Raw genomic sequence first — 27,713 nt, forward strand, 5'->3', positions numbered from 1 at the left:
TTCTCTCTGGAACAGATGTTTGCCCTCATCTATTTCAGAATGACTGCCAGGTCAAGTGCCTCCTGCTCCGCCTCTCTTCTGATATGCACTGGAATCATCTTCGAAAGAGTTTTGAAGCTTTAGGAAAAGATTTGTTTCTACACTGGTAAAAACAGAAAATCATTAGATTCATTTTTCACTGCTGGCTTTGTGCCTGCCCCAGAATTACCCGGAGGGCTGGGAGCCAGAAGGTTCCCACTGTGAGTCCGCAGGCTGCGGTTCCGATGCCTTAAAAAGTGCCCTCATGGCTTAAAAGGGGCTTGCAGTCCCTCCAGGTACTAGCAACTCTGGGCCACACAGCCCAGACTTACAAAAGACTAAAGGGAACATTTTAGGCATTAAATGACATAGCAGTAAATTATAGAGATATTTACAGTCACAATGAATGCTCAGTTTGTGTTCTTGACTTCAGTTTATCAACTACGTTACATTAAATATATTCTTTTTTTTTCATTTCGTAGGTTGGATCTACGACATCACACAAAAATACGATTTCTCCTTCTATGTATGTGGTCTGCTTTACCTGGTAGGAATATTGTTTTTACTCATTCAACCGTGTATTCAAATTATAGAACAATCCAGGAAGAAATCCATGGGTGCTGCCCATGTGTAGAGCCCTGTTACGTTTCACGTGAGATTTCTTCGTGGTTCTCATGCCTACCTCACCTGGTCGCTGTGAGGGGCCGATGACAAACTGTGGGAAAGCGCTTTGTAAAGCAGCTGGCACTGTCACTTGTAAAGCCGTTGTCATTGCTTCACTCGAGAGCAGCACGGCCTTCTTCCTCTTGGGGAGAAGCAGCGCTGAACGGGATTCAGGACGTCACACGTTTGGAAGACGACTGTGTCCTCCAAAGACAGCCTAATGGTAATTGGTAGCAACGCCCGTATAAAAACTCTTCTCTCTCATCATCCACTAGGACTAGGGTGTTAGGCACAGCTCTCCAAAACAAAGACAAGGAAGAACAGATTTTCAGTGCAACTCGAGGCAGACCTCGTTTTTTTGTGCTTCACTTTATTGCCCTTCGTGTATGTTGTATTTTTTACAAGTTGAAGGCGAGACCCTCAGCCGGCCAAAAGATTACAACTCGCTCCATTGTGATACTTGCTTTGCCGCAGCGGAACTGCGGTACCTCTGGAACTGAACTCACAGGGTCTCTGAGATGTGCCTGCACTCGGGAAAGCGTCTAAACACTTCTGGAAAGCTCACGGATAAATGGGGGTTAAGCACAAGAGTATGACGACACCTCAGAAATTAATTTACAGGGAGCTCTTGATCTCCCACTGTAAAATAAACACAGGCTCTAATTTCAAAGGTAATACATGTAGAACGATTAAAGAAAAAATTATATTTTTATGAAAGAATTCTGCAGCTAGGGAGTACAGTGTCTCCGTATTCCTCTAAGAAGAGCACTTGCCATCGACCCTGATTCGATAGTCTCCACTAACACACTGCATCTTAAGACACAGGCTAAATAACCTTTTCCTTAGTGAAAGTTGTAATTGTCCTCACAGCAATCAAGGGCTATAATTCAAGCACTTTTATTCATGTCCTTGGCCTCTTCGTTTATGAGCACAATCTGGGGCCTATAAAAATTTTTTCCCCTGAGTTTCTTGTGCCCTGTAAATAAAAGAGATAACTAATTTCAGGTTGACGTGAGGTTGGTGGTTAAATCATTTGTAAAGTGTGTTACAAATCATGCGACTATGAGGTTGTGAGGGTAATGATGGCGTGGCCTTGGTCTAGGCATCTGGCACCTGGCACTGCAGTAGGGTAGCAAATAGCCCCTGTCCCCGGCCCGAGCTCCACACAGTTTTAAAAAGAGTCTCTTTCTTGATCACAGAAGATAACTGTGATCGATGACATCAAATAATGCTCTTCCTTTATCTGAGATCTCTATTTTTCTAAGCCAAACATTTTTTCAGACTGCAGAATGTTCTTCCCAGAATCATTTTTGAAATTTCTGGCTGCCTTACTTGTTTACACATATTTTAGAACTGTTTAAATTTCTACTCACGGTTCGCTCATCACACACAAAAATCCTTTCCCAGTGTCTTGGGTCAAATCTATCTAAAGTGAGTACAGACCATTCTGTTATCCTTGGTAGTTAGATGCAGGAATGGTACCAGTAATTAGAATTAGAATCAGAGAATGTTACCCCAGGCCTAATTTTAGCCAGCAGTTTCAGTCTTTACTCCATTAAACCCTTGAGAGCTGTTAACAAGTGATTGCATAGACATGTTTCCTTTTTGTTGCATCTTCCTTTTTTCCTGCCCTAATGCACAGTAGGAGAGGTTGTGTAATGAGAGGGACCACGAACATAACAATAATAATAAAAGGCAGCTAGTGGAAAAGAGAACAAGAGCATGGCTAACCTCCACACTCAGTATCACCTCTCACGGTTTGAGAATTGCCTGCAAATGAGTAGAGATAATAAATTGCATGGCATACTCCATCTGGTTCAACACGGTGACCCATCTGGTACCCTCACAGCTTTGGCTGCTGTTGAAGAGCCCAGCTCTCTATTTTGATAAAAGTAATCGTAAAGCCTAAGGCAATGTTCTATATTTCTCTATATATTTACCATGAAATCAGGATGATAAGGTGGAAATACATGTGTATTTTAAAACTGACTACAGGACTTCATTGCTTTCATTTTCTGGCAACACCAAATTAACAAGAGGCAGTGTTCAAGATTTTGAATGGTGCTATCGCCAATGCTCGCCCTGCTGGTTAGGCAGTCACCAGCACCAACCCTCTATCCAAGGACCCGGCTTTAGTTTTAGGTCCAAGTTCAACCTGCTCACGTTCAGCTTACGCAGTTGTTTGTGGACTGATTGTATTTACGGAAGTGGTGGTTTCTACATCAGAAGTTCCCATTTCACAAACATAGAGTAAAATCTGCCTGCAATATTCATGTCGACAACAGAATGAAAGAGAATGCTACAAAGAATTACAGCACACATATTAATATTTCCTGTTTAAAATGTTATGACTCTTTGAAGATACTATAAGAGGTTCGTTGTATATTTACGTTATGTGCTTTGTAGTTTTCCCCTCATGTATCCAAGTAATTTTTACTTATATACAACTAAATAAATTTTGTCCTTTTGACTCCTGAAGTGGAATTGATGTTTATGCATGTGGTTCTTCCTCTGGCAGTTTCTCTTAGGTATGGTCATGGCCCAGGGGAAGAGCACCTCCAGGGTGCCAGAGTCCCGCTACTCAGTTTAAAAAACACACACCTTCACTCAGCATTATGCTGAATGAAATAAGCCACATGTTGAAAGACAAATACCATATGATCTCACCTTTAACCGGAAGCTACACAACACAACAAACAAGCAAGCAAAATAAAAACAGACACTGAAATAGAGAACAGGGGGAGAGTGACCAGAGGGGAGAGGGAAGGGAATTCCAGGAGAAAAAGGGGAAGGATTTAGAGGAACAAGTATAAAGGACACATGGACAACAGCTAAGAGGGTGGAAATGGGAGGGAGGTGGGGGGCATGGCGGGGGAGGGGGGCTGGGACGGGAGTAAAAGAGAGAAAACTGTACTTGAAAAATAATTAAATTTTAAAAAAAGGAAAAAAAAGCATACACCTTTCCACCTACCGGTTGCATTTCTAAAACTTCTTACACGTGAACAAAGACAAATGAACAAGAATTTTTTTTATTTATTGCTCACTCTGCAAAAGACTGGGAATAACTTTATTGTCCATGAATAGGGAACTGTTAAATAAAATATAGCATTTATGTGACTTTTTTTTAAGATTTTATTTATCTTTAGAGGGGAAAGGAAGGAGAGAGGGAGAGAAACATCAATGTATGGTTGCCTTTCATGCGTCCCCTGCTGGGAACTGGCCTGCAACCCCAGTATGTGCCCTGATTGGGAATCGAACCGCAATTGTCTGGTTCACAGGCCCGCGCTCAATCCACTGAGCTACACCAGCCGGGGCTATGTGACTTTTTTAAAAGATAGATTCATATGCAAAACGAGAAAACAATATCCAGGATATATGGCTAAAAGAAAAAAGAGAAAACATAGTTAGTGTGCCCCCCACTTTGTGTTCTGTTAACAATGAAAGAAAGTTACTCATGTGGCCTGTGTATGGATGGGACATTTCTGGAAGGAAACAAACAAAAAAACCCAAACATGTTTGGGGACTGGGGAGGGTTTGACTTTTTTCCTTATGCACATGATGCTTTTTCTACTTAAAACTTGTAGCTAAGGTTTTTTAAATACAGATTCCTGGGGCAACTTAAAACCTAATGAATTGGAATCTTGGGGGATGACTCCACTAAACCTGCCTTTTAGATAAATTCATCATTTGATTCTTAGGTTCACTAAGACTGGAGACCCGCATCAACATACTTAAGAGTAAAACATTCCAATCAAGGTCAAGTACTTGTCCTGCCTCTCTTGCATTGATTATTTCCTTTTATACAACATCCTGGTCAATCACTATCTTTGGAGCATTCATAGTGTATAATATTTTTATTTGACTAGGTCTTTCTTCCTCCACGTTTCTTTCTCAACCAACGGATGCAAACCAAGCAGAACCTGTAAGAACGAGGCAAGCTGACGCAGCGCCTGCTCCCTCGCTAGCGTGCAGAAGCCAGATGCTGCTGCACAGAACTGATGGTGTCAGTGCGATAACCAAACCAAGGGCAAGTTGACTGGTAACCTGTTTAAATGAAACTGCCACCGACAGTGTAACAGATACAGAGAGGTTCGGGAAGATGGTCGAAGAACCATCATCAGTGTGTCTGTCAACTGAAAGACTCAGACTACCAGTGCTAGAATCAAGGTCCTGAACTCTTGGGTCTCAGGTCCCTATACTCCTAAAAACCAATGAAGACTCAAAGAGACGTCATTTCTGTAGGTTGCATCTTATTGATATTTACCATACTTTATTAGAAAGCAGAACTAAGAAAAAAATTTAAATATGTATTAAATTTAAAATAACTTTGATGAGCCTATTATGTTAATATACAAAAACTTTCATGAAAAGTAACCATATTCCCTCCTCAAAAATTAGAATAGTGACATTGTCTTACATTTTTGCAAATTTCTTTTATCTCAGTCTTCAAAGAAGACAGCTAGATTCTACTGCATTCCTTCTGTTGTAATACGTGGTTTTGATTGACATGAAGAAAATGCAGCCTCATACTTATTAAATGTAGTTGGAAAGGGGTGGGATATTTTTTAAAAAGCTTTTTAAAGATTTTATGTATTTATTTATTTTTAGAGAGATGGGAAGGGAGGAAAGAAGAAGAGAAACATCAATGTGTGGTTGCCTGTCACATGCCTCCCACCAGGGCACTTGGCATGTGCCCTGACTGGGAATCGAACCAGCAGCCCTTTGGTTTGCAGGCTGGCGCTCAGTCCACTGAGCCACCCCAGCCAGGGCTTGAAATTTTTTTAAATAATTGAGGGGAGCTATTGATATCCCACCCAAACTCAACAAGCAATATTTCTTCAAAATTATTTGCAGTGTGGCATCTGACATGATATCAATGAAATCTCTGTAAAATCACATTAAAAGGCTGTTGATGTGTCTTGCAATTTGAATGACTCTTTGGCCTGTTTATGATTTTACAATGCAATGCTTTAGTCATTTGGGACACTGAGCTTTAAGATCTTCCAGATGTTTTCATAGTTCATAAAATATTTTAAAACATCCTTTGATTTTTGTGTGATTCCATTTCTATAAAACATTCAGAACAGGCAAATCTATAGAGACAGAACGTGGACGAGGGGTTGCCAGGAGCTGGGAGAAGAGGGGAGCGGAGAGTGACTGCTAATGGCACAGGATGTCTTCCTGGGGTGACGAAAGTGATCTGGAACTAGATAATGGGGGTGGTCACACAAATTCGTGAATATATAAAAACCACTTTAAGAGGATAAATGTTGTGGTACGTGATATTTCCACGCTGCAGGCTGTGGGTGCTACGCAGTAGGGTTTTAGGTTGATGATAATTGTTCGTGTTTGGGCCAAAGTTATCAGAGTCAGGTAACGTGGCACCCAAATTATTAGGGCGAATACTTACAGTTTAATAATCTATTAACCTACATTACTTTAACCATTACTTAACAATTGTCAGAAGGGTTTTCAGGAACAACTATAAAGGACACATGGACAACCAAGGGGGCGGCGGGAGCAGGGGAAGGAGGTGGGTGGCTGGAGTGGGGAGAAATGGGGGGGGGATGCAGACAACTGTACTTGAACAACAATAAAATAATTAAAATAAAAATGAAAACAGTAGTCAACATATTGATAACCCATTTTAATTGTCATTTACCTTCACTATCTCTTCACACTAAAAGTTTTTAAATGGCCATTTCTGTGTCCTCACTGGTTCCTGTTGAATCCAGGTGAGTGAGAGGCCCATAGCTTTCAGAATCTGTTAGGTGACAAAACCCAGTGTATGAAGTTGGGATGCTGCTGGCACTTTGCCCAGATGCTGCAAGCGATGGGCAGTTTTATAATATACGGTTATGATGACGTACCAAGTTGCGCTTCCACGAACTGCTGCACACACATTGCATTAACCTGCGCTCCATCACCGAAAACGTGGCCCCGAGTGAGGCCGGGAACTTCACAGAGAAATGGGCAGCAGGAGCCATAGAGCAGGGCCCTCTGCCCGCCTGCCAGTCACCCTGCGCCTGGCGGAATCACTCTGGGACTGGGAACGAGGCCTGGGTCTGTCATCAATGAGCTCTTTGTTCTGTGCTTGGACCCAATACAAACACAACTTTGACAGGCTCCTTACGTACAAGGAAGCAGCCTACATTTGATGTCACAGATGTCCCTGGAAATCTAAGACCAGGTGTTAGGGTGGGTGAATGGGGCCGGTCTGCTGTGAGCACAGGTTCAGTAAAGAAAACAGTCTGTCACTGAGCCGTGGCTATGGAACCGTCCTGGAAGGATTTAGGGCGGAGGGCAGCCAGGGTGCACCTCTCTGCACCAGGAGGGCGGTGCCACTGCACCACTGGAGTCTCTCTGGCATGGAGCAGGGGTGGGGCTGGGTACGTCCCTCTTTTCTAGGGAGCAAAATGGAGGCTACAGGAAAGAAGGGGTGAGAAGGCGCACAAGGGGATGGGAGGTTGAGAGCTGCTTTCCTCTCTGGCCTGAGAGGAGTCATGAGTCACTACCTGCTGCTACAAGCTTGTTGTCTGGGGGACCCCACCGTCAGGACAGCGCAGGAAGAAAACCATTTTTAAATAACCCATCTCAGGGACGCAGCCTTTCCTCCCCCAAGACTCTACTGTTCCACCCCTCTGCCAAGTTAACAGAGCACAAACCATACTTAGGTTTTTACTCACTTACCCAGAGCCTGTGTTCTTCAAACCCATTGCGAAAGTGGTAACTGTTCCCTTTCCTTTGGGGAACATGCGCCTCTAAGAACACTTACAGGTTTCCGTGGCAATGTGCAGTCCCCGGAGGGTAAGCCTGACCTGGTCTCCAGCGGTGCCCCAGGGCCAGGGCAGAGCTGTCTCTGCCCCAGGGGGGTGACACCTGGCACCCCAGGCCCACAGGTCAGGCCCTGAACGCACACTCAGAGGCACAGAGTGGGGAAGGCAGCTGCGCTCACCGGGACGCCTCCCGAGGCCACTGCCCCTCACAGCTCCCTGTGGACACACGTGGCCACGGGCTCCGTGGATGAACTCAGATGACCAGGAAAAGAATTCAAAAGCTCGGTTTCCTTTTCCAATGCCTAGATAGTATGATATGTAATAAAAGCCTGCTAAGAATCATTTATTGTTTGCTTCTATACAGCAGAAGCCTCTTTTCCTGTGGATGTGGAGGGGGAGATGGGGAAGTCATTGAGGGCGGGGCTTCCTGTCCTGCAGTCCTTGGGCAGCGGGGGCTGAGTCGACAGATTTGACCGACAGATTTGACCGATTCGCTGCGTGGTCAGGCAAAGCCCCGCAGAGTTGGCTTTGCTGTGTCTGTGAGCAAACACTCTGGGCTTTTCAGATGGCTCCTTAAACCAGCAACACCTCTCAGTCCTTAATGAAACAGGGAAGATTTGGACACAGCAGAAAAACACAACCATGCCTCAATGCCCCTGCAGGAAAAAACCGTGTCCCTAAAGCCCACTGCCGCCCTGGCTCTCTTGTCTTTGTCTCCTCTTGCGGATCTGTCGCTGGAGCTGCAGCTTGTTGGTGAAGAACATCTGCCGCCAGCCCATCTCCTCGGCCAGGGCCCTCAAGTCGGGGGTGAGGTTGTCACAGGCAGACCGAACTATCAGCTCCCACAGCTGGTCAGACCTGCACAGCTGTGGACGGAAAAGTCAGAAGTGGGCTAAGTGAAAGTCATGCGCTCACTCACAAGGTCCCCATCCACGTCCTGCTGCCTGCAGGCACTGCAGGGAACACCACCTGTGCAAGAAGGTGTGCCAGACGTAGTTCCTGCCTCCAGGAAAGAGGCAAGTGCACAAGTAACTAAGGGATAAAAAGCTGCCCTGGCAGGATAGTTCAGTTGGTTAGAGCACTGTCCCACTACACCAAGGTTGTGAGTTCAATCCCTGGTCAGGACACATACAAGGAGCAATCGGTGAATGCATAAATAAGTGGAACAACAAATCAATGTTTTTTTCCCTCTCTCTTCCTCTCTCTCTCTGAAATCAATAAATAAACATTTAAAAATAAAGTGAAATGAAGGACAAAGCAATATTTGATTAATGGAATAAATCCTGATTTCACTATAGTTCATATACAACATTATTTAATTAATTTCCAATTAGCCACATAGCAGAGGCTGAGAATGTGTGTGTGGTCGACAGATCTTGTACCCAGTGCTGCATTAGCTACTCGTGTGGGAGCAGGTAATTCCCGCTAAATTTGCATTCGTTTTAAAGCCTTGCTCAGGCCATCTCTCCCCTGGGCTTGGACAACTCATAGCTCAGTCCACTACAGGCTACTCAGCGCTGACCGGCATCAAAACCACCCAGCAGCCACCAGACACTGCCAGTGGGCACACAGAAAACCCAGCCATTCCTGGTGCTGCAAGTTTTGCTCCAAGTCCCTGGCACATGTGACATCGCACGATGCCCCAGAGTGGCCTACAAGATTCCATCCACTCCCCAAGCCCGCCTGGCACCTGGCAAAGTGAGCTGTTCCCCAGGAACGGCCTTCTCCGAGATGTTCTTCTGCATTCTGAGACCTGAACCAGGGGCCATGAGGCTGGAGACAAACGAGACCCCTCTGGCCCAATAGCTGCACAAGGCCATTCTGTCCTCCCTCCAAGTTCAGGTGGCACCATTACATATGGCAGCTACTCTCATCAGTCCCCTGCTTCTAAACACTATGGAAATGGAGGTTTCCTGACGTCTTACAGGCCCCCAAATCCTTCCGGAAGACAAAGCTTCTGTTACATTTCTCCGGTAGCCCCGCCCTTCGGAACAGCCATGGTTGTGGTGTGTGCACAGACAGACACTGAAAGGAGCCTGGGCGTTTGCTGCTGCAGAGCAGAGCCTCCAGCAACGCAGCAGGAGCTGTAAGGAGGGAGGGCTCCACGTGGCCTCAGCAACAGACACTTCCTGCTCCACCCTTCCTGTGCCAACAAGGCGCAGGGGCGGTCAAACACCAGCCTGACTCCCTCCTTTCGTTGCTTCTATACATTGGTTAACATGTGAAATTCCAGGAGTGGGAAGAGCTCGGCCTGGTGGGGGATCGACGAGGAGCCCCCAGCCCCCTCGGATCAGCAGTCCAGCCCACGCTGGCCAGGGCCCTTCCTCTCTGCACACAGGCCCGTCCATGGGAACTGCCACAAAGGCTTCTTCTAAAAGGAGGCAAAGAATGGCACAAAGTGAGGGGTCCCTCAAAGGTCCACACTAGTGGGGAACAAGATTATGTATGGAAATGGCTGGTAGAGATCAAGTGCCTATGAATAATAAAGAGAGTTGACCTGATTGATAAGATAAAAATAGACTGCACTCATCACTGTCACCACTTAAAATTTCTTTTTGGGGGGCAACCTGCCCGCTTTAATAGTGGAGACAGGCGTGGTACAATCCCTGGGCTTCCAGAATACTAAATCTGGTCGCGCCCTACCTCAGAAGGTGTCAGTTTGTAGGATCTGAACCCCTAGAAACACGGGCACATGATGACAAGGAAGGGAAAGGCCTGCTGGGAACCAATGGGCTGAAACCCACGCCCTTTACTCCGTAGGAAGGGCCTTCACTCTCGGCCTCATCCTCCTCCTCCCCTCAGAAGTGGTTTTAGTTCAGTGTGTGCTGCTGTAGCCCTTAGCAGTTCAGCTACAGCTACTTAGAAGGGTGGTTGATACTGAGGCAAAAGAGTGAAGGCAGGGAAAAATGACATGTGAAAACTAACAGTAAGGGGAAAAATGTAAAAGAAGAGTGAAATACAAACTAAAATTACTCCAGTTGGGGGCCAGAGAAGCTGCTTCACAGTTTCCAGTACACTATTCGTCCATGCACCCAACCAAGCGATAGGCAATGTCTGTGGTGCTGGTCAGGGCTCTTGGTTCCAGACCACAGAATGTAACCTCGGTTGTTTAAGCAGAAGGGGAGTCAGCAGAGGCAACAGGTTGCTCACAGAATATCTAGTAAAACCAGAGGGAACAAATTCAATGCTACAGAACAGCAGCCAGAATAAAAATGAAACAAGAAAAAAACCCACCCAGACTATTCCACAAAAATCACACTGCTTCTGCCCCCCAACACTTGGAACGTAGGATGCGATGAAGCCTTGCACCAGACACTAGAGCCTTCCCTGTGCACCTCCAGGACCGTGTTTGTAGGAAGAACTGGTCCTGTGCATTGGAGGCTGCCTCACCTTGCTCGTGTGTCCCTGCCAAAACCCTTTCTTCCAAACGGGTAGGCCTGCCTGACTGAAGCCGTTCTTATCTTTCCCGCCTGTACAGTACACAGAGGCAACTCCATCAGGCACAAAGGGGTCACGTGGGCACTGGGCAAACCAGTCCACAGCATCCTCTCTTCTGACCTGGCTATTCTCGCCTACACAGACCCTTCCTCTGCCTGCTTAGCTCCCTTGGACCCTAACTGCTTCATGGGGAGGAGGAAACACGGGCTCAGCATTATCTCTATTTCATGACTCCATTGCATTAGTTTTTGAGGAGAAAGCAGCCAGTACTCTTTACTTCCAGATTTCATGCTACTATAAAAGTACTCTGATAAGGGGGAAAATGATTTACAAACAGAGATGAATAGTAGAACAAAGTATAATCACTTAAAACTCTTTCTGCATGAACATCAGAGCAAACACTATTATGGTCACATGCAGGTTCCTGTCAATCGGTCAATCGGTGACAGTGACTCTTAGGACAGGGACAGCCCCCAAAACACTGTGATGTTAGGCAGTTGCTCATTGTCCCCTTCCATCTTCACCAGTCATTAAAGATCTAGTTTCTCTATTCAGATTAAAGCATATTCTTCTCAATATAAACAACAAGGAAAAGTTAGAACATGGCTTAATTTTAAAAAACCTAACAGATCTGAGCATCCTTTAAAAGATTTAAACCCTAACTATATCTAACTATATTGTAGATAACTATCCCATCTCCAGTAAATACATTTCAGGATATCAGTGTGTCTTATGTAATGAGATTATGGGAGAAGACGGTGAGGTTTTGGGGAAGGAAAAGAATTCTCCAGATAGCTACAATTTCCACCAGTGTAACTTCATTTACAACTCATTTTATACTGAAAATACTTACAGTTTCGTTTTATATTACAGTCATAAAATACCCTCATCTAAGACTCCCAGACCCTGGGCTTTTTTGTTTGATAAATGACAGGTTGCAAAATACAAGGTACCCATCCTGCCTTATGGTTCCAGTAACTTTGATTCCAAGCACAGCAAAATGTGGGCTTTTAGCGCCCCCTGGTGGTGGTGCATGAACTTAACATACAGAAGCTATGATAAAGGTTGAAAGGAATCCTAGGGCTTATCTAGTTAAAAGCTCTTTTTGCAAATGAGGAAAATAAAGACTCAAAGAGGAAAAGGGTGCAGCTGCCCAAGGCTCAACCCAAGAGTGCCTGAGTTAAGAACAGAACCCAGCTCTCTGGCCACCTGCTGTTTGAAACACCTGTTAGCCTGGTCACAATAAAGATGGGAAAACCCCCTCTCCCCACCGCAAGCTTCTAGCCTTTTATAGAATCTCTTGAAATATGTTATTTGTACAACTCTAATAATCAATGAGCCAAATTCTTGGACCAGACTCTTGGAATTTAGCTGCCGTAAACACAAGAAAACACGCTCAGAACACAGAGGCGGGGTCCACTTTAGCCCCCTGAAGTCAGACCCTTCGGGCTGGGCCTGGCATCGCCCGCTTCACCAGCTCCCTGGTGCCTTCACCCGGACTCGGGAGCCACGGGTAAGGGGCATGAGCAAACGTCCGTTCATAGCCAAAATGTGACAGAGGAGAGACCTTCCTCCTCGGTGCTCCTGAGTCACAACCGCCCCTCCCGTGTCTCAGCCTCAGCCTTCTCATCGGGCTGCAGTGGGGGGTTTCTTAGGGTCTTCTCTGGTGCTGTTTGCAGAAAAGCCATAGCACCAGTGCCTGGTGCCACCTGGGGCCAGCAGGCCCTCGGGCAGGTTCCCACAGGCAGCGTCAACGTGGAGAGCTCACCGCCATCCCAAGGTTCACCTCTCAGGCGTGCTGTTGGCCACGCTCCCAGAGGCTGCCTCTTCGGTGGTCTACCCTGAGAAACACAGCCAGACCACCGGACCTTCACCATGGAGGCTGTGGCTTGGTCCACACAGAATCAGAGCAAGGGGAGCAAGGGCAGGCCGCAGGACAATCCTGACTGCCAGTGGCATCATGTTTGATAAGCGGACACTTCCATCCTCCACAGGGGATGGCACCGTGGGCCCTCCCAGGACCAAGTCCACACACTGTCTCCATGTGTCTTTAAGCTTCCAAAGCGGACCTATTACTGTGGAGTCAGGTCTGGCCTTGGAAACCTTTCTGTCTCACAAAGGTGACCCTGTAGCTCTCATTCTCGACAGGATCTATTAAAATACACCTGATCACTAAGGACCAAAATTGGCTTTAGAGCACCAGTGAGGTATGGAGAATATTTTCAAGATTGCACTGAAAAAGTGGCAAGGCAGCAAGGGGGGGGGAGTAAGAGTGGGAGTAGGCAACCCTTGGACAGAAGACAGTTACTTGATGTAAGGAACAGATTCCACCAGACACGGCCGAAACCACCGTTTCCTACCGAATCCTTCCATTCACTTTCAGGAACACGCCAGGCCCTGGCAGAAGCTCTTAATAAGCCTCCACTAGAATCTTTCATTTACTTCCAGTTCTCCTCATTGAAAGTAAGAACAAAAATCTGGACTTTAACTGATTTTTAACGGCTACATATATATACAGATATTCGAGAATACAGGTGGGTGTGTATTCATTGCTCACAGTACTTGTTTCTAGCCCTCCTCTTTCGGGGGTGGGGGTGCAGGAAGGAAGTCAACTTACAAAGTAGCTGAAAGGGCAGCGACCAAGGCACCTCCCAGGGTCAGGAGAGGAACTAATAACGCTCACATCAAGGCCCTGACATTGAGTGAAATCAGTACCAGCGGTGCTTTCTGCTCGACATTGTTCTGCTGAGGATTCCGAGTAATGAGAGCGAGTCCACTTAGTCAGCCTGGGGTGTGCAGGAGACAGGGCACTATGAGAAAGTCCCCCGGAACCACCCGTTCTGGGAGGTAAGTAATTCGGCAAAAGGCTTTTACTGAAAAAATGAAAATGGATGGGGGACGGTCACTACTTGCCTTACTCTCTTGCACTGCCATGCCCCTGCCTCCGCTGGCACCTTAACTTGAGACACCCCTTGATCTGGAACACCTCTAGTCTGCCACACCACCTGTGAACTCCTATTCCCCCTCAAAACCCAGATGCAATAGCCCACTTCAGTAAAAGTGGGCAGAAGAAAGCACTTTGTACTACCTTTGTATCTTGAACACACATCCCTTGTTGAACTGGTCCCACTACGTTGTAATACTCTGCCTCTGTACGGATCTCTCCTATTAAACTGTGAGTTTCTCGAGGGCAGAAATAACATCTGCACATCTCTGCTGCCTCCCTGCCCACGACAGTGCCTGTCATAAAGTAAGTATTCAACACATGCTTGCTGAGATTAATGTAAAGGATAAATGCTCTTTTTAGTATTTTTTATTTATTTCTTTTTAGAAGGAAAGGAGAGAGGGAGAGAAATATCAATGTACGGTTGCCTGTCATGCGTCCCCTGCTGGGAACTGGGCTGCAACCCAGGCATGTGCCCTGACTGGGAATCGAACCGTGATCCTTTGGTTCACAGGCCCGAACTCAATCCACTGAGCTACACCAGCCAGGGCAGTAAATGCTATTTTTAAAAAAAGAAAAGAAAAGAAACAACTCTGAGAAAGCACAAAGGAAAATTCTCTATGGACACAAAATATTTGACTGTTACCTTTGAAAATCTGCGTGATGTTTGAGAAAGGTTGGTAAGATCTTCGAGATCCAGATAAGAAATTATATTCAGCAGCAAACTGTCTGAGAGCCGCTCGAGGAAGTCAAATCTACCTTCGCACAAATTGAGGACGTAGTCCAATATTCTTCCACCAAATATTAAGGCAATTTGAACTGCAATTCAAAGAAACCAGCACAATTCTTGTGCATTGTCACTAAGACACAGGCTTTGGGGCACACTCCTCCTGTTCCTCCCAACCCCCTTCCCACAGACTATGCTGAGCACCCCCACTTTCACCCCGCTGCCTGTGGGCCCAGGGGCAAGCATGTGTGAGGCAAGTATTTCTGATCCCCGTCCCTGCCCTGACATCAGACCTGTTAGGGACACTCAGTGTTTAGCATAGTGATGGGCTGCATGCCCTTGACCTCATCAGCACCAAATTCCAGTCCAGACAACTCACTTGACCAGTCTCAGCAGCATCAGCATCCCCCCCACCCGTCAACCTCCCCAGCACTGGCCAGGGCCCCCTGCACACCCCCCGCCCAGCACAGATGCTGCTCCAGGAGGTTTTTATGCCACGCCCCCTCTCCCCAGATTGGTCTGACGCGTATCTCTTAATTTTATTTCATTCTTGTTCTCCTATTGTTATATGTAGTTTCTCGACCAAATTTGCTTGCTTCCTCTTTACCTTCTTTTTATCCTTATCTTTACATAATAGAAAAAAAACAAAACAGGCAAAAAGAGAAATAGATGGATATTTCATGAAAATTGTGTTAACTTTTTCAATAATTGTGCCTAATATTTTTCATACCTGCTTTGTTCTTTCCAAATTAGGAAAAGGTTCACAAAGAATCAACCAATATAACCATCGACCTCACATGTTCAATACAGAGGGAGATGAGGGCTGGTTTGTTTTTTCGCCCCAGCTCCCTGAACAGCCAAGAAATGGATGACAATCAGTAGATGAGGGGGTAAAAAACATGTGGTGCATTTACACCGTGAAGTACTACACAGCTGTGAAAAAGAAGGAAATCTTACCTTCTGTGACAGCACAGGTGGACCTGGAGATTATTATGCTGAGTGAAATAAGCCAGTCAGAGAAAGACACATACTACATGATCTCACTTATATGTGGAATCCAGTGAACAAAATAAACTGACGAACAAAATAGAAACAGAGGCAAGGTCACATGGAACCGCCTGACAGCTGTCAGAGGGGAGGGGGACTGGATGAAAGAAGGGGAAGGGATCAGCTAAAGAACATGCAGGAGTGACGCAGAGACACTGAAACGGTGTGGTGACAGCCAGAGGGACTCGGGAGGGCGGCTGGTTGCAGATGGACAAAGGACGCAGGGGGAATGGGGACATCTGTAATAGTGTCAACAATAAAAATAGTTAAAAAATAAACAAGTAAAGTAAAAATTTAAATATTTTTCCAAACAGTACTTATCAGCTACTCTTGAATGCTTTTAAAATATTTGCATAATTTTCATGTTTGTTAGTTTACTTATATTATGGTAATTCATCATTGAATTAAAGAAAATTATCTCTGGCTCTAACAAATAGGCAAACATGTTTGGAAGGATACATTTTCAAATTGTAACAGTAGTTAAATCTGGGTGGTAACTTTCTGGGGTTTTTTGGCTTGACATTTCTCTTTCCTAATCTTTCCACTGACAAGAAAAATAAACAAACTCACAAGTCCTAAATTAAATTACAGCAAGCCAGAGCAGAAGGTGGCAGGAAGGGACCGGAGAGGTTAACCAGTTAACCATTGCAGGGCAAAACCAGCAGAACACTGCTTCCATTCCCGAGCGCACACTGAACTTTGAACTCACTTCCAAGTGGGCGTTTCAGAGATTTTCTGGAGAGAACAGCTGGCCACTCAGGGCCACAGCATCTTGCTTACACATTAACTTTCCAGGCTTCGCTCACAACCAACGTGGAAGGGCCAACACTTCTTCCCCACGGACTCTGCACCTCTCCCCAGGTTTGCCCTGCTTCACCTTCTCCCGCACCTGTAAACAGCCAACGTAAACTCTTTCCAAACAACTTACAGCTTTTCTTCCCCAAATCTGTAGGCACATCGCCCAGGGGGCAGATTTGCCTTCTGAGGGTCTGGACTGCACGCCTCAGGGCCTGGTCCTTTCTCTGGCCCACACAAGGCTCAATAAGCCCTTTTTCTTTAGAAAAGCTTTCAGCCATACAGGTCTACTATAATAAACCCATATTACCTGTGTAATTGTATTTTTTTAATCTAGGAAGGGAGAGAGGGCAGGAGGGAGAAGGGACAAAGAAATATAAAGATAATTTCCAAAAGAGTTGCTCTGTAGTCAGTTGGAGATTGGTTCACAAACGAACAAAATAGAAAACTCAGTTTAAGGTGGCTTAACAAATAGGATTTTTCCTTTTTTTTCTCACACAACTGGATTCTGAAGGTGGGCTGCAAGGACTGGTGTGGGAGCTCCATGAAGTCAGTAATGTCCGGGGTCCTTCAATCTTTCTGCCTCACATTCTAGGAGGCGGCGGTCAGCCCCAGGACTCCTGTTCCCAAGGCCCAGCTGTGGTGCACAGGTAACAGGGGAAGGGCAGGGCACACAAATGTGCATGGAAGCTGGGTGTGTCCCCATCTGGAGTCACCTTCTGAGAAGCCCTGTGGAAGAGCTCGGTTCACATCTTACTGAGCGAAACTGGGCCACACCGCCACATCTGCAAGGTAGGGGGAAACACAGTCTCTGTCTTAAGGGGGGAAAGTGGAATCAAGGAAACAAAAAGAAAAGAGAAAACCGGGGCCAAACAAAAGGGCAAAGAAAAAGTATACAATACGATGAATGCACAAAATGAGATGATAGGGACCGCAGGCGCAGTAGTAATCATAATCGATGTAAATGAACTAACCATGCCTGGGAAAAGACTCAGACAGACAACACATGCATACACACGCAAATGATTCTGCCTATGTGCTGTTTATAAGAGACATGCTTAAAACTAATGACACGGAAAAGTGAAAGCAATAGTGTGGGAAAAAGAAAACATATTACTAGCAGACAAAATATACCTTAAAGTAAAACTCACTATAGGTGATAAGAAAGACCACTGCGTATTGATAGAAGAAACAACTCGCCAGGAAGATTTAATACTTCTAAACTGGTATACCTAACTAGCCTCAGTCAAGGAAATGATTGAATAAACTATGCTTTATAATATAATAGAAGACCACTGAAACGAATGACTTAGATCCACATACATTAACATGGACACATTTCAAAAACAGTGTTGATGGGTAAAACACAGTTGAAAAATGACGTAGTTTGATATGTTTACATAAAATGTTAAACATAAAAATAGCATACATATTATATGTATAGTTGTAACTATGTATGATAAATATGTTTGGAAATGACACCAACTTTAGAACAGCTAATAAGAGAGAATAGAGGGGAAATTGATAGGTGAGGGGTAGAAATTTGAATATGTATGTAACTTTTTTAAGTTTTTTAAAGGATGTTAAGTCAATACGGTGCTCCCTTCAGCAGCATGTATATAAAACTGGGATGATAAGGAGAGCAGTTTGGCCCTGAGGAAGGATGACACAGAATGAAAACCTTGCAGAGCGGATTCTCTGATCACATGCAATTAGGCTAAAAGTCAAGGAGGGGATCCAGTAGCAGGGAAAGTAACTGAAAAAATCCCCAACTACCTGCAAATTAAATGAAATATCTCTAAATAATCTATGAACCAAAGGAGAAATCGAAATAGAATTTAGGAAATATTTTAATATGAATGAGACTAGAACAACTTATCAAAATTTATCAAATAGAGATGACGCAGCTCTTATAAGAAAATTTAGGGGGGAAACGGCTGTACACAATGATCAAGCTTCTGTTGCAGGAAGCCAGGAACAGAACAAAAAATCAGACCTCAAGAAAGTAGCAGGAAAGAAATAATAATAAAGGTTAAGAAGAGAAATTACTAATGAAAATGGAGAAAATCAGTAGAACTAAAAGTTAGTTTTTTGAAAAACAATAAAACAACCCCCCCAACCAAAAAATAAAAAATAAAAAGCATAAGTTACCATGATCAAGGAATGAAGCAGAAAACACCACAGACAATGGAAGGAGAGGATCTTCTGAGTAACTTCACCAACATATTTGATCATTTGGATTAAATGAAGCAAATGTGACTAATGGTGAGATCTTTGGTTAGTGGTGTTGGGTATCTGTAATATTTTTGTAGCTGTAAGATAGTTCCAAATTTAAAAGCTTTTAAACGTCAAGGTATAGCACATGAGGTACACGATTCTTCTTTTCATGTTAATGTATTTTGTACATACGCACAGATCGCCTCTGGGAGGATGCAGAAGAAACTGCCCCCCACCCCCAGCTGTCTCCTCGGGCTTCTGTCCCCAACACTCTCCCATCCTGGTCTGCAGAAACTCGAGAAATCCACACTGCAGACAGGGAGCAGCCCATAAGACAGGAGTAGAGTCAGAGGTGGTGGTTAGGCAGGAGAAAAGGAAGTCCCAGCGCCAAGGCTGAGATGTAAGCCTGAAGTAAGGACCTCCAGAAAACTGAACTACAGGTCCACACACGGGGCTGGCCTAGGTTAAGAAGGTAAGGACGGCTCTTTCCCACTTTTCTGACTTCTGTGTGCTGCTATTCCTAAGATCGGAAACTCAGGCCAATATTTCAGAATATTAGTGTTTATTACTGCTATCATTTTTCCATTATTGTCCCCATTTCAAACATTCAGTCCCATTCTCTCCATAATCATCTAACTGTCCAAAGCAATTTCAAAACTTTGACATCGAAACTGTATCTCCCACATTTCCTTTCACGTGCAATTCCAGAAATAAATGATCTTTGTCATTTGCTTCAGAAAAATACGGTTGCTCTCATTTGGTTTTCTCCCAGGGATTTTTGAGGGTTGCCCTAAATACTTAACCACTGCTTAGAACTCATTCACAGATCTAAACAACTGATTTTACAATGAACATAAGTTGGAAAACAACTTACTTCTTTTTTTTTTCTTTTTACTTCTTAATTAAATGCACCGGGGTGATGTTGGTTAATAAGATTATAAATGTTTACAATTCAATTCTGTTCTGAGACTAACTACCTGGAATTAATATCAGATTTAACAGGAATAAGGGCCCCATCCCATGAGATGACTCCCATATTCCTTTGACTTTCAATTGAAAACAACTTATTTTTAAGTTGGATTTCATCTCAACCCATGAATCAGTGCTTTCAATTGAGTTTGTATTGGCACATTTTTATTTTAAACTACATCTTGTTTAAAGTTTCCAATTGCTAATTTCCTGATTGTTTCTATGTATTTAAGTTAGATAAAATATCTATAGATGTTTCCTCAGATTTTAAAAGTCTCAGAAAGAAAAAATTTCAAAGTTCACAGACACATGGACAGACAGTCAAATGACAGAAAGAATATAAATGGCAATTAAACATGACAAGAGGCTCAACTTACTCATTATCAGGATAACGTTAATTAGACAAGATACTAATTTCACCAGCTGACTGGAAAAAATACAAAAAGATGGCGATAGCTAATTAGTGATGGCAAAGGTGTAAGAAAACCCTGTATCCTGAGCACATCATTAACACAGCAGCTCTGGGGGGAGGCAATCCGTGAGTACAGTGAAGTGGCCGGCACTGTACGTAAGTTTTGAACGATCAGTGGACCTTTGGTCCTCTCCAAAATGCCCACAGAGACATTTGGTCCACAGGTAATATAAATCCCCTTCTCCTGCAAGACGCAACCCCCAGCCCATCTGCCTAATCCCACAGGCCACTCATTAGCAGCCAGGCTACCCAGGCAAGGAGGGCTATTACTGGCAATACGGCCACAACACAATTACTGGACCGGTGGAACACGATAGTATTTTTTAGGTATTAATCCTGCAAACCAAAAGTAGAAGTGAAAGGAGCGAATTTCAAAGGCCTTTTGACATGGACCAAATGTCCCTGCAGACATTTTCGATGGAGCCGAATGTCTGGCAAAGGTTTAAGTTACTCGCAGTGGAAATACTGTGACATCAAAATATTAATGAGGCCTCATTTTATGAACACTGAAATAATGTACATCACCCAACTTAAAGTTCTCTCAAAAACAGAATAATTATAAAGTTGGCATAATTACAAAGGTCAAACGAGGTGTGAGTGGTATTTGCACTACGTCCGTGACAGGACTACTGCAGCTGGTTAAGGGAAATATCATCCTCTGTCAAGTAATCCTTGATGTAATGCAAGGTTTCCGGAATCCCCCTCAAACAGAATACTCCAGTGCCAAGGTGTATAATGTACGTATCTTCGGATTAGCAATTCCACGTCTAGAAACCTCTGTTCCTGACATTTTCACCTAAGTGTACAAAGATACACAGGGGTGGGCGAAGTAGGTTAAATCGCCAGCCATCAATACCTAAAAGATAAACCAGAAGTAAGAATACAAAATAATAACAACGAGAAGATAAACAATACAAATAAATAATACAATAATTAATACATAACAATGATCAAAATAAACTGTTCCATGTACTCACAACTGTAAACCTACTTCTGCTCACCACTGTGTATGTCCCAGAATGAACCTGAAGGGTTTTGAAAACACCCCTCAGTTGAAGACTGGATATGTGTGCAACAGAATGCCAGACAGTCTTCTAAAACAACAGGGTATTTATGTACAGATGACAACAGAAAAATGTTCACAATAAATTAAGTGCAAAAACAAACTCAAGATTTAACAATTCTATTTTTCTAAACAAACACACACAATCCAAAACAGAAAGAAGACAAATGCAAATGAAATTATTTATAGTAAGTAGCTCTGGAAACTGGAGGAAGAGAGAAGGAATTTTTACTTTTTAAAATTTAAAATCTGTAGTAACTAGAATTTACTGAGCACTTACCATGTGCTAGGCAAATTATAAGCACTTCATTCAATTAGTTCTCATAAGGAGGAATCTAAGGTAGATGTTATTATTATTACTTCCATTATCCACAGTTGAGAAAACTGAGGTCCAGAGAGATTAAAGAATTTCCCCAAGGTCAGACAGCTAATGGGTCTTGCAGCCAGGATTTGAACAGAGGTAGTCTGTATTAAGCAATACCCTTAATTGTCATGAAAACAATTCTCTATACTTTGCAGTGTATGAATGACTTTTAAAAATAATAAACATTAGTTCATCATTTTTAAAAATGCAAATCTAGACAAAAAAAATTCAGCCGTGCTTTGGATTTTGAGATTCTAGCTGCTGTACCATGCATCTCTGTGCTAGGCAGAAGAATGCTACCCCCTCCCCCACTGAGAGACATCCTTTATCCTAACCTCCAGAGCCTGTGAATATATATATGACTTTATGTGGCAAAGGGGTTTGCAGATGTGATTAAAGATCTTGAGACAGGAAGTTCATCCGGATTAACTGGATGGGCCGGATGTAGTCACAGGGGTCCCTGGAAGGAAAGAAGGAGGTAGGAGGGTCTGAGTCAGAGAAGGAGGTGTGACCACTGAAGCAGTATCAGCGTGACAGAGACCGGTTCAGCCACTGCTGCTTTGGAAGGTGAAGGAAGAGAGCGGGAGCCGAGGCAGCCAGGAAGTCTCAGACCCTGGAAGAGGCAAGGCAATGCACTTCGGCCCTAGAGCCTCCAGAAGAAATGCTGTTCTACCACACCGTGATTCTAGCCCAATGAAATGTCTGAATTCCAGAAATGTAAATTAATAAATCTGCATTAGATAAGCTACTAAATTTGTGGTAACTTGTTAGAGGAGCAGTAGGGATCAGTACAATCATCAATAACTAATTTAGTAATGATATACTCTGCTTATCAAATTCAGGAAATTCTCTGCATGAAAAGATTGGATTTTGTGGTGTGCTGAATTGTGCTCCCCTCCCACCTCTCCCAAATTCACAGGTCGAAGTCCTAAACCCCAGCACCTTTGGGGACTGTATTGGGAGACAGGGCCTTCTGAGAGGTAACAGTTAAATTAGAGCATATCAGTGGGTTGTAATCCTATCTGACTGGTATTCTTCTTTTTTTTAAGATTGAATTTATTTATTTTTAGAGAGAGGTGAAGGGAGAGAGAAAGACAGGGAGGGAGACATCAGTGTGAGAGGGAAACATCGATCAGTTGCCTCTCAGTCCCCACCCACCCACCCAGCCCCCCAGGCATATGAGCTGACAGGTAATCCAATGGGACTGAACAGGTGACCTTTCGCTTTGCAGGGCAACGCCCAACCAACTGAGCCACACCAGTCGGGACCTGACTGGTGTTCTTCTAAGAGATGGAAAGTTGGACACACAGACACTGCAGACAGACGTGCATGCGGAGGAAAGTCCATCTGAGGGCACAGCAAGAAGACAGCCATCTGTACACCAAGGAGAGAGGCGCTGGAAAAAACAACATGCCAGCACCTTGACCTTGATCTTCTAGCCTCCAGATCTGTGAGAAAATAAATTGCCGTTGTTTCGGTCACACAGTCTGTGGTATTTCGTGATGGCGGCCCTGACAAACTAGTACAGGATTACATGACTTATTCCTTTAGAGCAACGTATAACCCCCCAGTGTATAAAGAACATCAGTAAGTACTAAAATTTACCCCTCATGCTCTTACATGATTTAGTCATGAAAATACAGTTTGAGCACAGAAATTTTATGTACGTCACTTTAAACAAAATAACTATCAGAAAACATATCTTTCTCCATTTACTTTAACAAACATATACTAACTGCCTACCATGTACCTGATCTTGAAAACAGAACGACTGCTGTGACCAGTGTGGCTGAGTTGGCTGGTCATCATCCTACAAAGCAGAAGGTCACCAGTTTGATTCCCAGTCAGGGCGCACACGAGGCCTGGGCTGTGCGTGGTTCAGCGCACCGCCCCCCCCCCCACCCGTCGGGGGCACGTATGGGAGGCAACCAGTCAAATGTTCCTCTTCCACGTCGATGTTTTGCTCCCTCTCTTTCTCCCTCCCTTCCCCTCTCTCTAAAAATAAATGAAATTTTTTAAAAAAGGAAATAGAATAATTAATAAGACCTGGTTCCTGAGCTTGAAAAACCATTTTAAAATTATCAGTCTGGTAGTGCACTTTTCATCTTGGTGTAAGATTTTCTCACCCTGGAATAAACTATTAATCAAACACCTAAACTCTGTTAGAACCAAACTTATAATTTAGAAGGAACTGTGTCAGTTTTCCTTTGTACGACTCTAGGACTTCTCTCAGATGCTCCATACAACGAATCACCGTGCTATGTACCAGGCATTGTTTGGGGTGGGAGCTGAAGACACATCAATAACCAAGCAAAGTCCCCACCATGCTGGAACTTACATTCCAGTGGCAGAGGCAGACAGCACACAAGTAAACAAGTAACGCAGGGCACATCCTATGGTGATAAGATTATGGGAGATATGATATTCCCGTATCTCCCATATGGGAGGTGGTGATCTTCTGAACAGTGGTCAGGGGACCACTCTCTAATAAGGCATTTTCAGTAGAGCGAAAATGAAGAGCGAATCATGGGGACGTCCTGGAAAATATATTCTTAGCAAAGGGAACAAACAGCAAGGGCAAAGGCCTAAGGTGGAAACACGTTTGGTTTGTACAAGAAACAGCAGTGAGGCCAGTGTGCCAGAAGTAGAGTAAGCAAGAGAAGAGAAGGGCTGAAGGTCACTACAGACCTTGGATTTTTACTCTCGCTCATCAGGAAGCCTTTATAGCGTTTGAAGCAGAGAAGTAATGTGCCCTGATATAATGCTCTGGAAGGCTGATTCTGGCCCTGGCTGGTGTGGCTCAGGGGACTGAATATTGGCCTGTGACCCAAAGGGTGGTGGTTCGATTCCTTGTCAAGGCACATGCCATGGGCTGGGGAGCATGTAGGAGGCAACTGATAGTTGCTGCTCTCACACACTGAGGTTTCTGTCCTTTCTCTCTCCCTTTCCCTCTCTAAATATAAATATAAAAAAAGAAAGAAAGAAAGAAAGAAAGAAAGAGACAGAGAGAGAGAGAGAGAGAGAGAAAGAAAGAAAGAAAGAAAGAAAGAAAGAAAGAAAGAAAGAAAGAAAGAAAGAAAGAAAGAAAGAAAGAAAGAAAGAAAGAAAGAAAGAAAGAAAGAAAGAAAGAAGGAAAGAAAGAAAGAAAGAAGGAAAGAAGGAAAGAAAGAAAGGCTGATTCTGGCTGCTGTGCTGAGAACAAACGATTGTGAGACAAGGGTGGAAAGAGTGAGACCAGATGGAAGGCTAGTTCAGTTACCTGGGAAAGAGGTTGTCCTTGGTTGGACCAGAAGGGACCGGAAGTAGAGACGGCAAGAAGCATTCCTGTGTTAGTTATCTACACATTTATTACTCACAGGTCCTGGAGCTCAGGAATCTAGAAATGTCCTAACAGGATGGTTCTGCCTCAGGCTCTGCCTCCCACAAGATTACAGTCCAGACGTCATGGGTCTGCACCACCTGAGGCCTTGACTGAGGCAGAAAGATCCTCCTCCAAGAAAGCTCGGGCACGCAGCTGTTGGGCAGAGGCCTCAGTTTAATACAGGACTCAAGAGCTGGAAGATTTTAGTTCAGGAAATAGCAAATGCGCTTAGTAATCAATGCCTGTAAAAGCTATTGTTCCCGCCTGAAGATATGACCCACCTTGACTCCACCGTGAACAGTTCCACCTTTGAGCCTCAGGAGGACGGCAAGCCATCAAGACGCCATCTGAGCCATTGTCCTCCAGGGTGAGAGGCCCCCCCAGCAAGACACAGATAAAGACCACCCCAGGGCACAGATAAAAGACCATATAAGACCAACACTCAGGACTCTGATGGAAAAATGCTGCAGCTTTTATCTGATTAACTTCCCACGGATTACACTTCACCTACACAAATCCCTTACCTACACTCTCCTCCTCCTCACAATGAGGGTCAGTTTAACATGGAATTTAAGACAGCCTGTTAGGGTATAAACCCACTGTCTTCTTACATTGCCACCATCTGAATAAAGCACCTATAAAGACTCATTGATGTTTCTCTCCCTCTCTTTCTCCCTCCCTCTAATGAAAAATAAATAAAATCTTAAAAAAATTTTAATCCCTGTCTCTGCTTATTAGTGCTGGTAGGTGACAGGCAGCACAAATGCCGGCTCTTCTGGTTTCAAGTCCTTCCCCACATAGGCCTCTCCATGGGGCTGCCTCAGACATAATAGCTGGTTTCCTCCAGTGCAAGTGATGAAAGAGAGGGGGCAACGGGGAAAAGAGAGAGAAGATCCACACTGCAGTGTCATTTATAACGTAATCTCAAAAGTGACATACCCTCACTTCTGCTGAATTCTGTTGGTCCCACAGCTGGCCCAGATGCCGGGTGGGAGGGAATCACACAAGTGTGACTATTGGTTGGTGGGCATCTTTGGGTGTTGTCTGGGAGGCTGTGACCACAGCTTGGGTTCTAGTTATGTTGATGGATTGGATCTGGCATGTAAGAGAGAGAACGGATGAAACCAAGGACAACTGTAGAGTCTGGGGGGGAAGCAGATGGGCAGAGGATCATCAGCAGCTGTTTGGATCATGTGACATTTGAGAGCCTATTAGATATTTAAGGGCAGATGTCAAGGAGGCAGCTAGGTAAGTACCTGAGTGTGGAGCTCCAGAGAGAGGCACAGACTGGACATAAGGGGCTGGTCTCATTCAGGGTGGCATTTAAAGCCTGAGTCTCAACCCAATCTCCCGGCCAGTAGAGGCCGACAAGAGACACGAGAGCAGAACCCTGTGCTCCAGCCTTTAGATTAGGAGCGATGAGGAGGACCAGCAAGCACAGTCCAGGCCAGTGAAGCAGGAGCAGAACCAAGAGCAAGGTGCCCTGGAAGTCAGGGAAGAAAATGTCACCTCAAGCTAAGTGCTGCTCAGAGACCAAGGAAGCGAGAGTAACCCAGTTCAGGTCCTTTGCCAGCAACAGTGACCCAGATTCTAAAGACATGAAAGACGTGCTACGAATGGGCAGGATTTAAGCAGGACAATTACTTTGGATAAGAAAAACTTTGTGGAGGGAGGGGACCTTGGGGCTATGACAAAGAAGGGACTTAAACACTGTTTCTTAACAATGACAAACAGTTATTAAGAGCTGGTTTTGCACCGTGCTGGGTGGAGGCAGCAGATTGAATCCCTGGCCGCTGACCCCAGAGCCCCGCTCTGTGCCATAGTGCACCCCTCCTTCTGCTGCAGAGGCCTCTCTAGGGGATCCCCTGAAAACCAAGGGGGAGGAGGAGAGCAACAGCAGAGGGGTTGGAGTTTTCCCTCTGCTGGGCTGCCTGAGGTAGGTGGTCTAAAAAGTGAGACTCGGAGCATTGAACTTGCCTTTTAATTTGGTATCTCAGTATTGCTCTTGGAGAAAGGCCAGCAGGCAGTCCTGAGAAGTGCCACTTTCCAAACTGCAATTTGAAAAGCCTGTTTGGGTGCACTCCTTGTGTGAATCCCCCCACTACCCTCCCCAGGAAGGAGGGCTCAGCGGGAGCCGGGCTGCTGTCTACCCTTAGATTCCCAGTCCATTCATTGCCTGTTCTTCCAGGATCAGGGAAGCCCACCAGTGGCTATGCTGAAGCTGATGTCACCCCACCCCCACCCCCAGCATCTTATCTCCCTGAGGCAAGCAAAAGGCAGGTGAAAATTTGGCCCTTAAGAGCCTCTGGACATAGGACAATGGCCTCCAATCTGTGCAGCCCAAACCCCCAACTCCAGGATTTTGTTAAAGTCCATCGGAAAATTACATGGTCTGTTGATGAGTATTCAGCACTCAGTAAACACATAGTTCTGGGTTAGGTACCCCAGGGTTTAGAAAATAAAATGGATCCTAACTGGAAAATGAAGTGTTCTCTAGAAGTTTCTTTTATAGCCACGCATCTCTGCAGAAACATGCCTATTCAATTATTAAATAAGGCAGGAAGGCCTGGACTGATTTTTATTCATTGAAACATGGACAGTCTTTCCCCAACATGGTTCTTTTTAAGCCAATAACAAATTTTACAAATACTTGCTATTAAAGAGTTAACGAAATAACGTTTATGATATTAGGAGTTGAAAGCCATCCATCCAGGCATTTAACTATTTAAGGAAACAACAATAACAAAAATAAAACCTTCTCTGTCTCTCTCAAAGAAAACAACTGTTACACGCTATGATGTGTCTGAGAGTGTTGATGATCGAAGCCCCACCCAGGGTGGATGAACAGACCTGAGTTCT

At 44.5% G+C, this 27,713-nt stretch overlaps 2 protein-coding genes and 1 long non-coding RNA gene across 6 annotated transcripts in view; 2 read left to right on the forward strand and 1 right to left on the reverse strand.

The window, feature by feature from the left end:
- Positions 1-3,151, forward strand: part of SLC16A14 (solute carrier family 16 member 14) — a 28,277-nt gene extending 25,126 nt beyond the window's left edge. For 2 of the 3 annotated variants that reach the window (XM_037135487.2, XM_037135488.2), the window contains one exon: positions 501-3,151. In XM_037135487.2, coding sequence (XP_036991382.2) covers positions 501-652 — 152 coding nt within the window. In that variant the 3' untranslated portion in view covers positions 653-3,151. Of the gene's footprint in view, positions 1-38; positions 146-500 lie in introns of all 3 variants that reach the window. The other variant, XR_008391332.1, reaches the window with a different exon arrangement.
- Positions 3,152-3,804: 653 nt separating this feature from the next.
- The window catches only part of FBXO36 (F-box protein 36), a 69,854-nt gene continuing 45,945 nt past the window's right edge, over positions 3,805-27,713 (reverse strand). The window contains exons 3-6 of one of the 2 annotated variants that reach the window (XM_053664356.1): positions 16,394-16,502; positions 15,524-15,561; positions 14,486-14,658; positions 6,314-8,323 (exon numbers count right to left, since the gene is read on the reverse strand). In XM_053664356.1, coding sequence (XP_053520331.1) covers positions 8,135-8,323; positions 14,486-14,658; positions 15,524-15,561; positions 16,394-16,502 — 509 coding nt within the window. In that variant the 3' untranslated portion in view covers positions 6,314-8,134. Of the gene's footprint in view, positions 4,061-6,313; positions 8,324-14,485; positions 14,659-15,523; positions 15,562-16,393; positions 16,503-27,713 lie in introns of those variants that run through there. The other variant, XM_053664390.1, reaches the window with a different exon arrangement.
- Positions 16,413-22,955, forward strand: LOC128627282 (uncharacterized). The gene is made up of 3 exons (XR_008391448.1): positions 16,413-16,474; positions 16,923-17,200; positions 22,725-22,955. It is a non-coding gene; the product is annotated as an uncharacterized LOC128627282 (long non-coding RNA).

The sequence above is a fragment of the Artibeus jamaicensis genome, unplaced genomic scaffold, assembly GCF_021234435.1.
Source record: "Artibeus jamaicensis isolate MK-2021 breed Jamaican fruit bat unplaced genomic scaffold, CSHL_Jam_final contig_1015, whole genome shotgun sequence".
Lineage (NCBI taxonomy): Eukaryota > Metazoa > Chordata > Mammalia > Chiroptera > Phyllostomidae > Artibeus > Artibeus jamaicensis.